Source organism: Odontesthes bonariensis, chromosome 16 (genome assembly GCF_027942865.1).
Source record: "Odontesthes bonariensis isolate fOdoBon6 chromosome 16, fOdoBon6.hap1, whole genome shotgun sequence".
In the NCBI taxonomy this organism is placed as follows: Eukaryota; Metazoa; Chordata; class Actinopteri; order Atheriniformes; family Atherinopsidae; genus Odontesthes; species Odontesthes bonariensis.
The window spans coordinates 4,239,449-4,256,107 of NC_134521.1; the positions used below are offsets into that span (position 1 = coordinate 4,239,449).

General features: G+C 40.4%; 1 protein-coding gene across 1 annotated transcript in view; it reads left to right on the plus strand.

The window, feature by feature from the left end:
• The first annotated feature begins 259 nt into the window (after positions 1–259).
• The window catches only part of doc2b (double C2-like domains, beta), a 197,026-nt gene continuing 180,626 nt past the window's right edge, over positions 260–16,659 (plus strand). Inside the window, exon 1 of the mRNA XM_075487428.1 lies at positions 260–957. Within this exon, the coding sequence (XP_075343543.1) occupies positions 615–957 (343 nt within the window). The 5' untranslated portion in view covers positions 260–614. The remainder of the gene's footprint in view (positions 958–16,659) is intronic.

Here is a 16,659-nt window from a genome sequence, read left to right on the forward strand (position 1 = left end):
TCCGTGCAACCAAGGAAACACACATTCCCACGTGCGCTAGTCTGAGATGGCTCTGGATCTTCCCTCACACTGACAGATGGATGGGGTTAATATCATAATTAAGCACCTCGGCCGACGGTTCCAGTTTACCGCTCGGTTGCTAGGCAGTGACATCAGCTGATCCCTCCCTTCTTTCTCTCTAATCCCTTCCCTCTCCCTCACTCACTCACTCACACACACACCAACCTCTCTGCTCCCTCTCTCTCAGATAGGCGGCGCAGACGTGGGCAGGAGTGTGGGGGTATAGGAAGAGCAGAGAGCGGGAGGGTAGGTAGTAGTGTGTGTGAGGCTGACAGACAGCATGGTCTGGGTCTGAGGAGAGCACCGGGAGACGAAGCAGAAGCAGCAGCCTCAGGAACTCCATGTAGACCAGTGTGGTGACATCCACAGATCACCTGGACTCGTCCACCCATCAGCACCCACCCAGAGCAACAGCCACCTTCTCCGGAGAAGCAACAGGAGGAAGACTCACCGGTTGGGTCTGTTTACATTCTTCTTCTTCTTTTTTTTTTTTTTTTTTTTTTTCCAGTTTCTTCTTTTGTTTTTGGGAGTAGGCTCCGGGCTGGACCGCATGCATGACACAACGCAAAGGCGAGAAACCCACCATCAGCATCCAGGAACACATGGCCATTGACGTGTGCCCTGGCCCCATTCAGCCCATCAAGCAGATCTCTGACTACTTCCCTCGTTACCCGCGGGGCCTCCCCCCTGCTGCGCCCCATCAGGCGGGTCACGCAGGGCCCCTGCGCTCTGCCCTCTCCACCTCCTCGGCCGCTGCCTCTGCAAACACTGGCACTGAAAGTGACCGCCCCAATGAGGACAACCCTGACCGGGCGTGTGCCGGAGCCTCCGCCTCCTTACAGGCCGTCAAGAGGGACGAGGAGCCTGATGTGGAGGGATATGACTCAGACGACTCCAGTGAGTGATGATTTCTGCTTCATCCTTGTGCTTTTCAGTTTGTCTACATGTGCATCTGTCTATCCCCCTGCAGTTCTTTCCCTCTCCCTTTCTCTTATTACTGCATCTCCATGTCTGCCACCAGTTGCCAGGCATCCCTCCAGCCTTGAGGCTTTGTAGCTTTATCTGTCACCTTTTCTTCTCTCCTCTCCCCTCAGCCATCTCTTTCCATTTCCAATCGCCTGGCACACGTCCGTGTGCATGCATGTTGTGTGTCTCTGAGCTGCAGCTAACTCTTTGCCTCTCAGCCGACAGACAGCCAACTGTTGCTGCTGCAAAGAGTACAGCTCTCCCTCCTTCTGCTGCTCATCTCCTCTTGAAGTGAAAGAATGACGCGGGTGATTTTGTTGGAACAAAGCATTGCATGAAGCTGTCAACCAAGATATGAGTGCATTCTAAAAAATTGCCGTGTCTACAGGTGGCTTGGTTTTTGCTGTCGCTCGGTTCCACCAGGTTATATGATTCATGGTTTCTTGATGAATCCTCAAATTAGTCTCAGTTTTGCGCTTAGCGGAGTGCATCTGTAAGCTTGTGCACATACTGTACTTACCGTGGCAGGCAAGTTCCAGTTGTGCGATCATATTGTCTGTCTGGAACGTTTTAAATGTTTCCAAAACATTTAGACGTACATACGTGTGTTCATGTCTGTCTCCGTCACAGAAGCGGGGCTCCTTATTAGAAAGCTTTTGCTGAATGTCATTCCTTTAATCTCACAGAATTGAGTGACCGAATAATTATGGAAATCAATAACAAGCAGCGTAGCTTTTGCGGGTCACAGAAATGGACGAAGACTGTAGCACTACATCCTGCAAAACCATTTTCACTTCGAGCGAATGTCTTCACAGAAAGATATCATGACAGGCAGCACCAGTTGCTTCTGCCACCTGAATCATTTTCTTCAGAAACCCCCAGACCTGCCTGTTAAATCAGACAGTGGAGGCGTGTCTGTTTCAGCATTTGGCTGCTGTTGAACTCGGCCTGCATGGCTCCACTCTCTCAGAATAACATGTTGCTCTCGCTGAGCACAAAAACAGGACAAATGCCTCCCATTGTGCTCGTAGCAGACTCCAGTAATCCTGACTAGATGTTTGTCACAAGTGTCCTCAGCACAAGAGACTTGTGATTGCGGGTTAATGTGTGACAGCAATGCAGCTTCAGGAGGAGGTAATCCATGCAGAGTGGAATGCTGAGGGTGGCTTAGGCCAACTCTAATCCAGAACTGGACAGCAGGGTAAGGGTGTGGGGGGAGGATGGGGAGAGCAGAGAGGGCAGGATCTGCCTGGCAGATGTTGCTTTATGACCTCTGCCAGGCAACCAGGATTTTATTCAGTAAGGAAAAACAGATTCTCTCAATAGACCATCAGTGATAGAATTTACTGTTATATGGACGCTCTCTGAGGATGTTAGCCCCTTTGTTTTCAGATACAGCACAGTATTTCAAAATGTTCTGACTGGTGAAATGTGAAATGTGTCAGAATTGATGTGCTCCATTGCAACGGGATACTTCTGCTGCCTGTCAAAACCAAAATTTTCCAGACATTTGTGAGGTCAAAGTTAGTACGATAGAATCTGTATTTCACACACTGTCATTCACATTTAGCTACCTTTTTTTTCAAATGCAATCTTGAATCTTCTTTGCCATGCTCTGCCAAAATAAGTCACATAGAATACGAAACCAACATTACAATTAGCATTAAAAACCATGGAAACGGCCTCTGAGTTATCTAAAAGCCTTTTTGAAAATTAATGTAGAAAAGTGAAGTCCATTTAACAATGACTGCTCTATTCTAAGTGGATACTTTGATACACCACTTACTGACAAGTAGAAGTGAGGAGTTGTTTTTAGGAGAAAAGGAGAGCTCAATGTGCACAAAATGTTTTCCGGGCAGATTCCCTAAAGACTGCTGAACACACATTTCTGACAGTGAGATCATAGAGGCAAAGCTTTGTCCTTTTTTTTGAAAAAGGATATCATGAGAGTATTTTTTTAAAGTTTTTAAATCCTATTTTCGATCAAAGAGCAACACCGTGAATGCCGTCGGCACCTGCTGAAAATGTGCAACTTTATTTCCAATAATAAAGTTTACCAACCGGAGAGAGAGAGAAAGAAGCGGTGTCAAACCAAAGCAGATGGCTACGTGGGCTGGTGTAAGCAAACAAAATGATCTTTGGTCTTGTTTTAAGGATACAGAGGTCCCAAGGATGTTGAATGCAACTTTGAAATATGAAGACAGACCTTTAACATGTGGATAAAATGCATGTTTAGTTTTAATCTCTAGTGCTTCTGGGTTGCATTTGCTCTCGTGTTTCTTTTATAACTGTACCTCCCCAATAAATACCATGTCCCTCCCAACAGCTAGGAGATTGTAATTTTTGTGTTTTTGTCTGCATATCAATGAATTTGGTGCGTAGCTACAATTTAGTTCAAACAAGTTGTAACAAAATGTGCTATATTTATATTGGGGGACGGCAAAATATAGATTGGATTCACGGTACTGGTTTTAAAAGTGTCAATTGATTTTTTTCCTATTGGCCAGAGGTCCGTTTCACGTAGCAGGTTTAGTGAAAACTCTGAGTAGGTTAACCCTGAAATGAGGGAAACTCTGAGTTTTCCGTTTCACAAAGGGAGGTAACTCAACCCCGAGAAAGAGGGGTAACTCTAGCCTGTTTCACAAAGAGAGGTAACTTAACCTCACGGTCAGTTACCGTAGTAACAGACTCTCTGAACCTAACCTGGTCGGGACCAGGTTTTATTCAAGAAACCTTGAGTTTCTTTCTGTCTCCGCCCTCTTTCAGCCACACACGCCATCTGATTTCCTCATTCATTCATTCAGCAGAGCGAGTTCTTCTACTTCTAGAAGTCAATTAGGCACAGTAGGAGGCGACTTTTTCACGAACATGTCCTTTTGACAATGATCCCGTGGATGAAGGTGCAGCATTACTGCGCAGAGAAATAAATATTCGTCGGAGATGGTTATCAGACCGCGCATAGATTTTTGCATTTACAGACAATTATCTTTTTGAGCGGCACCATCAGAATGTGTTGGGACAAAAGAAAAAAAAAGACATAAAAGACAAATAAATATTTGTATGAATAGGCTTAAAAAGACATATATAGGCCTATTATATTTTATAAAGGCACTCGTGTCTTGGGGGTGGATTCCCTCAGCCACTGCCCTCCCGTTAGAGGTGGTGGTGCTGGGCACCACCCGTTTTACGGGCATCTGCCTTCTTTCTGTTGGCTCAGTAGAAGTCTGTGTTAGTTTAAATAGGCATAATTATTTAACAGAACATGACATAGATGATGACTAAATTGTCCTTAGGAGTGAGTGTGAGTGTGTATGGTTGTTTGTCTCGTTTGTCTCTGTGTGGCCCTGTGATGGACTGGCGGCCTGTCCAGGGTGTACCCCGCCTCTTGCCCATTGACCGCTGGGATAGGCTGCAGCCCCCCCGCGACCCGACTGACGGATTCAGCGGTGTATAGATAATGGATGGATGGATGGTATAGATGAGAAGACATAGTTTATGTGTGTGAAAACAGCATTATGTTGGGAATAAAATAACTGCACAGTCAAATAGCCACTTAATATTTATTTTACAGTGTAAAACATGATCAAAATGAGGTACCTCCATGCCGAGGTCTCACCTGTTTGAACAATGTTTTTATATTTCATCTTAAACTGCTGCCAAGAGCGCTTCTCCCCTGCGGGATTGCACCTAAATGAAATAAATGAATGGGCTACCATTCAAGCAGTTTCCCTGTAATATTATTGTGATTGCAAAGGACTACATTTAAACTAACACTTTTGCTGCTGCAGCGGTGTTGCACTTATTTCTAAAAACGTATTGAAACTCGCCGTATGAGCGCATTAAGATTTCCAATTCGAGGTTGGTGAAAAACGTAGCCCCTCCTCTTCCCCGTTGCCAAGGTGACTCGTCGAATCGGGGCTCCATTGATGCTGGCTTTTTAAAGTTGTGGTGCACGCGCTAAACTCAAGGTGAACTTACTCAGAGTTGATTAACCTCACTCAAATCAGCGTTTCTGGAACCGAAAACTCAGAGTTTTCTATCTCAGAGTAGATCAACTCAGAGATCAGGAATAGACTCAGAGTTGGTTGAACCTGCTACGTGAAACAGACCCCTGGGCAAGTAGCACCATTGTTACGCTCTTGTTTCTTTGCACTTAATATAACTCCACACAGTCAGCTTGGTTTGGTTTCACATTGCATGAACAACTTCATATCACATAGGGTGTTGTTGTCATCACCCGTCCTACAGTATTAGTTTAGAGACAGACCAGCATCATTTTGTTGATTTTATGAAAGGGACACCACTAGCAGCACCAGTTTTGAGCACAATACTCACAGCTATTTCATGTGGCACATTAACGTCATCATTTAGTAACTGTACTGTCGCTGACAGACACAGAGGCAAACATTACAAGCAGTGCTGCAGTCTTAAGCTACTCTGTCAAAAGAGGGTTATATGAACCAGGTTTACTCTCCAAAAACGACATGATCTCATGGAATTGTTTATCAAAAACATACAACCTAGGCCAGTTTCTTTAATCTACATGCATGTTTAAGCTTTTGACTTGTCATTTTATTCTGTAAAAAATAACCAAATGTTTAGGATTAGGGCAGTGCATCGTCCTCCTAGAGAAGATGAAGCATGAAATGACATGTAAAATGATATAAAATGAAACATTTGTTCTAATATCACACAACACGACTTGGCATGAAGTAACTCTGCCTCTTTGTGAAACCAGGCTGCTCTAGATGCAGCCACAGCTCAGCTTTTCTCTTCCTCAGTTTCCTTCATCTGGCTTGGCGATAACTATCTATGATTGATCCAAAAGTCTGAACCACCCTTAAGATGATTTTTCACTGCAAATTAGACCATAATTAGGTCTGACCCAGACTGAGACCACCTACCTCTTTCTCTACTAAATTTCAAACGAGTTAGTCGTCAAAGCGTCCCTTAGTTTTGAAACACAAATGAGATAAATTCTCAGACTGAGGTAGACACACTGATTCCCTAACTCAATTAAAGTAGTATAAAGAAATGCAAAAGTTCATTTTTAGTCTGCATTATTTTAACTTTTAACCTGGATCACCTAGATTGGTAATCGACGTTAACTGAACAAACACTCACAAAACGTTTCTGTTTCTCTAAATAAATTAATCAAAAACCTTTTAACAGAATTGTCATCATCACCATTGTCTGTTGGCTTTGTCAACCTGGTGACCAAGTCAAATAAGGAAGGACTATTTTGCTTTCCCTTGCATAGCCCTTTAAAATCAGTATGTGCCTCCAGTTAATGCAGAGTACAAAATTTGGGATAATTCCACAGATGTTTGTGGGAGCAGCTTGTGGTCTAGTATTTTTTTTCAGAGGAGGGGGGGGCTAATTTTTGCTTAGGCAACAAAACGAGGATCAAATTTTGAGTTGAAATAACCACATTGTCTACCTATGACTATAGAGAAATACCTTCACCCAAATGAGTGTGTTCTCTCTTTAAGCGTCAAAATCCCAGTTGGTCCTCACTTGTATCAAGAATCGTTGATAAACTGGTACCATTTCCAGATCTATCATGCAGTTCTGGGACCAACAGAGCCGCTTTCAGTATTCAAGTAACTTAAATGCCTTCTTATGACGCACTAATTATTAGGAAGCTGCCAGAATCAGATGATAATGTTCTATTAATGAGTGTCTACAATTTGCTTTCCAGTCATGGCCACATTTTCTCAAGTGTGGGCTAACTTCACACAATGTAATGTAAATTAAGAAAATAAAATTAGATGTGTTTCAGAGGGAAGCACTGACAAAACAAACTTTTCACTCTTTTTTTTTAACTCTTAAATCTTCAGAGCAGCAGCCTCCTGGCTAAAATACAGAGATTTACTAATATATACACCTGAAATGATATGCTAAGGATACAGTTAGTATTGATTTTTTTTTTTTACCTGCTGCAGCTTTAACAGTTATTTGTCGAATTCTGTCACCAAAGTTAAACCTATATTCAGAAGATGGGAAACGTAGCAGAGTGTCTGAGTTGCTGCAAGGTTTATTCTGAACGATTTGCAGCCCTTCACTCCTGTGAAGTTGAGTTGCAGTCAGTAGCTGATATTGCTAATAAACTGTTAAATGCTAAGTTGTTAGCCGAATGCAAGGAATATGCTTGCTTTTTAATCCCAGGTTAATGTAAGCAACTTGCGCAGTCGTGGGTGTAATGTTTCTGTTCCACTAGGGGCGCACCGTAGGACTGAGACCATCTAAGCTTTGACTTTGAGTGAGTGCTGTCATGACAACCAGAGATCACTGAGATTGTTAACCTTACGATCAATATTCTCAGTTGCAGTGAGACCTTGCTCACGAATGACGTTATGCATAGTCGTACTTTTCCTTTGTCTACTGATTCTGGTCCGTTTAGCCGTGTGATTATAGAGCAGCTTCACTCTGCATGGCTGTACTTTTTTCGCACAATATTTGCTGAAGGGACAGCGTGTGAGGACAAGATGAGGATTTTGAGGAAGAGAGGTTGTGTCTCAAATAATTGCATCAATTCAGATTAACATAAAAAAAACAGGGCAAAGCAGACTGTGGGAAGAAAACAGAGTACCTGAAGGGAAACAGGCATGTACGGGGAGAACATACAAGCTTTACACAGAAAGGGCCAAGCAGGGATTCAGACTGTGAACCTTGTTGCTGAAGCCATATGTTTCATAACTGTTGAATTGCTATGTTTAAAAAGAGTAATATCAGTTTGACGAACAATGAGTATTGGTATCTATTCTCAATAACACAACACCCACATGTTCAGCACATGTTAAAGCTTGAAAATCTGTGGCATTTCACAATTTCACAGCTATATTTCATAAAACAAATATATTTCAAACCTTGAGCCAACGTTACTATTACTCACTTTCATGTGATACTGGGCTGACAAGTTAATTGGAGATCAATCTTTCTGCTGGTTTATGCAAACATCAAACCTCAGCTCCTCTCTATCCTCCTTGCTAATAAGACTATTAGACAGAAACATCTGCTGGAGCATCATCTCAATGATTTTGCAATCACCTGAAGAGTCATCAGCGAAGCAGCGTAATTACGACGTCAACTTCACCACCAAAAACAACCTGCACAGGAAAGGTGGATGTAAAAATAATCAAGGTGTGAATCATCTTTTTGCTTATCAGTCTGAACAACTGCCTTTATGATAGTCGCTACTGAAATAGGATGCATTAACAGAAATGAATAAAAAGTGACTGTCTTAGTATGACATCTCAAATAATAATCCCAGACTACTAGTGCTGCTGTTGCTACTGCAAACACGTGTGATGTTCTTGACTTGAACTTTATTTCATTTTATTTTACGACTTACAGCTGGTGGGCAGAATTGCAATTCAGTTTTAAACTGGAAAAAGCCCATGCATAAACAGTAATCATCAGGTTTTGGTGTCTCAGGGTCATCTCTTACAGTTGGTTCATTTGCAGCAAAACTGGCCAGTCATCCAGTGAGAAATGGGCCGCAACACAAGGTGAGCACAAAATATCCATGAATATGCTTTTGATTGAGAAGAACAGCCCTGACTTTTCACTCTTTTGGCAACAAAAGCCACTCTAATTGCTCTCAATACTCTTGTGGGAAAAAGTCAAGAGAAATCAGTTTAATATTTAATCATTTAAATATTTTAGAATGATATTTTAATATTTTGGCGGTTATCCGTCAAGGCTTTGTAAAGGAAACAGAGGAAAGAACAGAAATAGAAGTAAATGCGACAAAAAAGCACAGGAAATGACACCAAAAAATCATATTGTGAATTACTATGCAGTAATAATGCTTAATTAAGACACTCTGCGACCATAATTAAGTACTGAAAGTATTGATGATGGCAGGGAACATTATAGCAGACATAACAACTTCTATTGGATGGCAACAAGCAACGAGAATAGAAACAAGAGCATTGAATTTGTAGAACATTCCCTTACCGGCTTAGCTCGTTTGCGTTTTAAACTTACAGAGTTACAGAGACAGTAATTGGAATCTGAATCTGAATCACGCAGTGAGATGAAGTCATTTCTCTTCCGGTGTTAAATTGAACACCGCTGTGGCAAGAATGAAAACGTTGCCTCTGTTTAAGTTAGTAAGTTTGAGTGGGGGATGTAACTTTCACTCTGCTGCAAAAATGCAAAAGAAAATGACACTCTCCTTCCTGTTTATGATTTAAAAGAGCCAGCGCTGCCCCAATTTGGCTCTTCATGGTCTTGCGGGACATGATCCAGTATCTGCATGCTTCCTCCAGGGGATGGGTGGGGGAGGGTGGAGCTGTGTGGCAGTGTTCTCCCTTATGAACCAAATCTCACAGGGACATCTCAATCCTTGCTAAGTAACCTGCTGGCTAATCAGCATAACAGCAACATTTTCTAATTCATTGTGACTCAACCTTGATTTTAATTGAAATGGAAAAGTGCATCACCCACCAAGTGTCCTAGCACCCCCGCAAAGGGACGTAATCAAAACCGTTTGGACATCACAATCTCTGCCACATTAATTAATGATTGTTTGTAGTGCACGTTGAGGGCCACCTGCCTGCTGGGGCCCGGAGAAATCGCCACCGTGACCCACATGACAGAGTGAGCTCTTGTGTTTTTGAGAGATAAGCCCGAGAGCCACATGTGCGGACAGGAGTCGTGTCTCCACATGATTTGAGATGCAGTGTTTACTTGTAGTTGTCAGCCGGAGGAAAACGGAGTAAAGTGATCTGTCTGAGAAACTAGAGGAAATCTACAGCTTCACTTTTTCATTCAATTAAATCATATTCCTATTATATTCATCATAACGATTTATTTGCAAACGTAAAAAGTGCCTCATAAAGAATATTTTTTTAAGATTTTATATGACATAACTACTATAACAAAGATATAGTCATGCAAAGAAAGATGTCTTGAAATGAGCTCATAAAACTTGTCAGCGTGTCAAGTTAATAATGCTCAAAACAATTAATTCCTTTAAGAAAAAAGAATATTATTCTCCTTCATACAGTAAATCCACTTAGGACAGCTGACTTTTATCACTCATTTTAAAAGCCTTTTACACCTCCCTATATAGCTACTGCATTATTATAGTAAAATAATATGACTGAAACATATTCTCTTGGTCAACAGCCCTTTGCATCAGTTCAGGGAACTGTTCTACAGCTTTATGTTGCCAGTCATCCTTCAGCAGCTGTACAAAATTCCCTGAGATATTCTAGATTTTAAAGGGTGTCTATTCTGTTTCCTATGCATACTTTCCTAAACCCAATGTGCTGCCATTGTGCTCTTATGGGTGCCACATGCTTTGGTAAAAAAAACTGTTCTCTGTAGTTCAATGCTACACAGTGGACTGTGGTCAGAAGTAAACATTTTAAAATGAATGATAAACAATGTTTAGTGAGCAGCAAAACCTAATATGAAACAATTGAACTCAGTGGTGCTCTCCTCTACAGAGGACTCCAAAAAAGTTTGGTCATTGTGTAAAATATGGTAGTTGCAGTCTGACTTTGCTTTTTTTGAAAGTTTTGCTGTGCTCTGGGGTTCTGCCATTGTTGGGCCTTGTACTTCATTAAAAGAATTTGGGAGCTGTTATCCCCTTAGCGCCTATTGTCGCATATATGCTACAAACCGTTTGACTCAATCAACCAGCTGAGATAGCATCTTTATTCCCCCAATGCCGGTTAGTCCATATTCACTACGGACCTAGGAACCTTTATATAAATAAATATGTAAAAAAAAAAAGGGTGAATAAAAAAAAACATTGTTTTTTCACTGTTATATTACTGTGTTGTTGTTATCTTATTATTGACCATTATGCCTGGTGTTGCATATAAGCAACATACCAAATTACATACCAAACATACCAAATTGACTCCAAATTGACAAGGATGCCTTTGCAACATACCAAAATTTGTATTTCTTTTGAAATGAATAATCTCAGCATTATTTACCATCTACTTAAAGGCTAAAACACACACAAAACATTTTTTATATACAGCTATATAAATTCGGCGTTAAGGGGTTAAGCTAAAACAAACTGAAAGCCTTATGAGGTCAAAACTGGAGTAACTTTCCTTCTAAGACTACAGAAGCTGCTCATTGGCCCAGTACATTCCATGACAATGCTGTGAAAAGAAACAATATTTAAGAAAGCAATAATCTAATATTTCCCTATATATGCACCATCCTAATTTAGATTAAGAAAATGAGTTTTTCCTCCTTTGATTGTGTTATATAAGTGCAAAAGTTGTGGTGCTGAATGAGAGACTAAGTTTAGAAATTGTCCATGTGTCAACAACGGATCAGTTGCTTTGATATTGACCGACACTTCTTAGCATATTGCAGAGAGGTAAAAATCTTACCAAGCTACCAAGACACTATTAGTGCTGTTTGAGGCAAGAGACAAATCTACAAAGTCTAGTTTAGCAGTTAATGTGTAAATGTTTTTTGTATCAGGCCAAAGGGATAATCTCCAAAAACTCTGGGTACTTCTTTAAGGACAAAGGAAAATGAAGCCTTGAGCCATCTGTTGCCTCTCCTACACCAGATCCATTTCCAGACCTTCATAAAACAGCAGGCTGCATCCGTCCACTTGAAAACATCCCCTGAGTCTCATAATGCTCAATGTAAAGAGTGATTTCAGCATGGCCCTGCCCAGCAAGGTAGAATCTTATTAACAGTCTATCTGCCAGCTGTCAGGCAGTACTAACGACTCTCTGCAGTGTCCCATGTTTTTCTTTGACTAACCCGGCACTAACAAAGCAGGCCAGATTTCAGCCGGGGCACATTGTGGGTGATTATTACTGTTACTGCCTATCAACATGGAACAACTAAGTGTTTTAAGTTAGCAGCAGCTCTGCTTGATAAGATCCAAACTGTGCCTCTGCCCTCGCTTCATCCCGCTAAGCACATTATGCAATGATAATGCCAGCTATTATATGGATCCATTTGACGTCTGTTTCAGAGGACAGCCCCAGACGTTTGGTTTTAGTTTGTTGCACTTTTCTTGACCACAGATGGAGGGAGCATGTTTTAATTTTGGACTTTTAAAAGCTTCCACTTTTTCAAATGTAAAATCAGCCCGTTTTACGTATCAGAATGGGTCCCGAAGCAGTGCTTCATCCTTGCAACAAAAAAAAACTAGCCCCATTTGGTAAAATTAAATTCCAGTGTCAGATCTGTTCTCTGCCCACGCAAAGCGATGATACAAAAAACCTAACATTACCAGAACTGCACCGAGTGGGCACTCTGTCCACTGAGAGCTCAGCACAATACTATTAATGTTTTTTTTCTTTTCGTCTCTTTAGTATGCTTTGGCCCAAAGCATAAGTGTGCTGCATACAGTTTAATGAGGCACATTAGGGAAATGGCAAGTTCAAAGCAGACAAGTTCTTACTTTTAACTGCCAGTTGTAATTAAGGGCAAAGTTGCCAAGTGGGCTTGATGATCATATTAAAATGAAGTTTCAGTAAGCTATCACAGCAAAAATGTTTTTGGTTAATTTGTAGGCCAGATTTACTAAGTCTGACAAATTAGAGTGTGGTTATCATCATGCCAATGCCAGTGCCACCGCAAATCTAGAGCAAATTAGGGAGAAGTACAAACATCATAGGCTTTTTATGTTAAGTCGTTGGCAATATTTGAGTTGCTTTGTTTGGCAAAAATAAAACCATGCTTTAACATAAATGTCAGAAGACTTCAATCTTCAGTTTAACTTTATTTAAAACTGCTTTTCATGGTTCAGTTTCATGGACAGCACACAAGTGTGCGCAAGGTGATTATTAAGCTATTAAAGTCTTAATGCGCTGTAATTAGACAAAGGGAAACATTTTGAACTTGCCTAATAGCCAGCTATCACATTAGCCTACTGTGCATCCATTCATTTCAGTAGAAGGATGCTCTCCCAGAAGAAGGAGGCACGTGTGCATGAACTGTTCATTGCTTGCATGACTTCCTGGATATGCTCATGGGAATTTCGAAAAGTTATATTTCCCAGCATTCTTTCCAATAGTGACCTTAGAACTAGGTAAAGTGCAGGTGCAACTGCTGACTGAATTTGTCAGCTACAAAAGACATGTTATGGAGGTCAAAATAGCTGGAAATTAAAAGATGAAGAATCACAAGAAGCCCTTTTTAATTAAACTTTTCTCCTCCCATGCGCTCAGGTCCTTATTTCGTTTTAAAAAATGGGAAATAAGTCAAGTGTATAGATATTGTGGTTGTTATTTTTCCTGCACAACGATATGGGATGTCATACTACTTCATGTCAAAAGAGGCAAACTATCCCTTTAACACCAGTGGAGAAATTCCTCTGCCCTTTGTTAAACACTTTCTGTCGCCTGCAGGGTCTTTTTTGTTGGTCTTCTTTTTTTTGTATCTAAATGAACAAAACAAACATTGGCTTTGGTAAGGGCCTTTTACTTTTTTTGCAGCCACTATAGTTTTTCTTCTGTCCTCGAAAGGGGAGAGTGAAGCTGTGGTTTAAATTTGCATTTTTGGCTTTGACTTATCCAGGTTTTCTCAGGTTCTTGCCTGATGGTAGCTGGGAAAGGCTCCAGCCATCCAATAGGGTTGGATAAAGCTGGGATGAAAAATGAATGAACATATCGATTAGTGAATTAATAAATGAACTGCTTTGTGTTAATACGTAACATTGCCTTTGAGTTATTTTTTCAATAACTAATAGAGTTATTAATTTAATATCTGATCATAATCATACCCCATACTCATTCTTTATTTTAGCACAAATATATATATAAAAAGACAACAACAAAAAAAAGGTCTTAGATTTGAGAGGACGACTTTTTTAATGCAATGCTAAAAGTATTTTTTCTCCTTTTTAATTCAATAAGTGGTGGAGACCCAACTAGACTTTAAGAAACAAATTTGTTCAGTGAATCAATAATCTTGTTAGTTTAGGAAAATCATGTACCCATCTGGTGAATAGTTCTTTTTTTTTTAATGAAGCTGCTACGCTTAAGCACAAATAATACTTTTTGATGTTGGTGGAATTAAGAGATAATTACCCGAACAGCATCTCCTACTTCACCTCAACTATAAAATCATTTTCCCATTGTTCTCAGGGATGATTCCTTAATAAGTTATATGCTAAGAAGATGTTGGACTCCTTTTCTTTTGAAGTTTTCTTCGTCCAACCTCTGCTGGATCAATAATAGGTCACTGCCACGCTTCATTGGACTTCTGGAAGCCATGTCTTAGTGTTTCAGTCTCTTCTCCCAAAGGAGGGAAAACAGTCAGTTTTATGGTAAAGCGCTGCTGTAGGTAGCCTGTAGTGTCTGACCTCTGGCCTGAAAATGCTCACTGAGCTCACCTGGACTAATATCAGCCAAGCAGAAGGATTTCCTTGTGTAGGTTCATTGTGTGACTAAAGTATATTGGATTTCCTTGGGAGATTGAGGATGTCTTTCTTGCCAGATGGTCTTCTTACAACTGTGGGCCTAAAGATTATATATGTAATCCCTAATAACACTGTACTGAAGTTTCATAGAAATTACATTTTCATGTAATCTTATGAAGAAGATAATGAGTTATACTACAAAAAAAAAGTTATGTAAGTGCAATACAATCATTTTAAGTAAACAGAGACAAATGTTATATATCAAACACAGCATCTCTAGCTTTTTTGGTATTGAATTAAACTATGTTGTTGATGCAATTTTTCTCAACAGATATAATCAAAATGTAATCCGTGGGACTGTATCTTTAAACCACTATCGACTACTATGTTCAGAATTCGATTGTTTCGGGACTTTTGCAGTATGTCTTGCGTAGTTGTCTATTAAGATATATTATGCTGCAGTGTGACATTTTGGCTTGAGGGTCGCTGAGAAGCAAGGTCATGAAATCATGGAAATGTTCATCCTCCGAGGGGTAAAATTGTCCCATCAGTTTGAAGATCATTAGTTTTTTTTCATTATCTCTTCATGGCAAGTGCAAATTTTGGCCTTATGGCGGCATTAGAGAAAGGGCATGGTGGGTCACAAAGAGGATTGCAATTACTCATCAAGCGACCTGTAAAAAAAAGGAAAAGATTTTTTTCCAGTGAGTGAGAACTAAACTAAAATTTGGAATAAGCTAATTGCATGTAAAAGAGAAAGTACAGCCTCTTTCAGTTCTGAGCTTTAGTATGTTTTCACATCATAAGAAAAAAAAATGGTAAACACGATCTAAGATGAACAACAATATATGTAATATCACACTGTGTCATCAATCATCACATCAGGGTGACAAAAAAACTGAGTAAAAATGCAGATGCAGTTTGTGAACAGAAGTCCATCCCAACATTCAACAGCTTGTAAACCACCTTTAGCAGAAAAAACTTGAAGTAATTGTTGTCTGTATGACGTTATCAGTCTCTCACATTGTTGTAGAGGAATTGTAGTCCACTCTTCTTTACAATATTGCTTCAGTTCATCGAGGTTTGCAACATTGGTTTCTGCACAGCTCTCTTAAGGTCCCACCACAGCATTTCAATCAGGTTGAGGTCTGGACTTTGGCTGGACCATTGCAACACCTTGATTCTTTTCTTTTTCAGACATTCTGTTGTAGATTTGCTGCTGTGTTTGGGATCATTGTCCTGCTGATTACCCAGTTTCAGTCAAGCTTTAGCTGTCGGACAGACGGCCTCACGTTGGGCTCTGCCTCTGGAATACTTTGGAATACACAAGAGTTCACGATCGACCCTATGACTGCAAGGTGTCTAAATCTCCACTTTGGTCTCATCTCTCCAAAGAACATTGGACCTCATTCGTCAACAGTTCTTAAGAACAAATTTCTTCTTAAATCGTTCTTGCGCACTTTTTTTTACAAAGATTGTGGCATTTACAGTTTTTCTTTTTCATCCAGGATTTGATATTAGGTCGGTAAGAACAAGTCCTTCAAACACTCTGATATGTCTGAACACAATAAGCGTTTGCGTTGTCTTCTGTTGTGCTTTTTATCAAAATAAAATATTAAAATGACAATAATACTTTTTATAAACTTTTGAATCATTTTTGTTCTTTTAAAAAGCATTTTGTCATTTTATCAAAAAAATGAATTAGTTACACCAACACTTTGATTTATATTACGTTAGTTGGAAACCGTGTTAGTTGGTAGTTGTTTTTTTATGCCAATGTGGCCTTTCATCATCCCAGGCTTACTCACAAACTCATATATTTACTGTTGCTGCAAGATATTGCAAATCATACCCTACAGAGGAAACAAATCTTTCACAACCATGCACATTTATATGCAGAGTGACGAGAACGGATTTGGATTTGGATGCTTAGACTACCAAGAGCTGTTCTCACGGACCTTTGCAATCGTTTGGAACCAGCACTGTGAAGCCATACACAACAGTCACACTCTGTTCCACCTGTGTTGGTGCTCTTGACCTAAGGCTTTTTGGCCACTGGAACATTTCAGCGGGAGCTGGGAGACAGGGTGGGCATATCACAGCCGTCCATCAGCCGTGCAATTGGCCACATAATACATAAAGTTTCCACATATAGCTGAAGAACAAGTCGCAGTCAAGTGGGGATTTAATTCTATTGCTGGTCTTCCTAACCCCATCGGTGCAATAGACTGAACACGTGCTCATTAAAGCACCTTTTAGTTAACAAC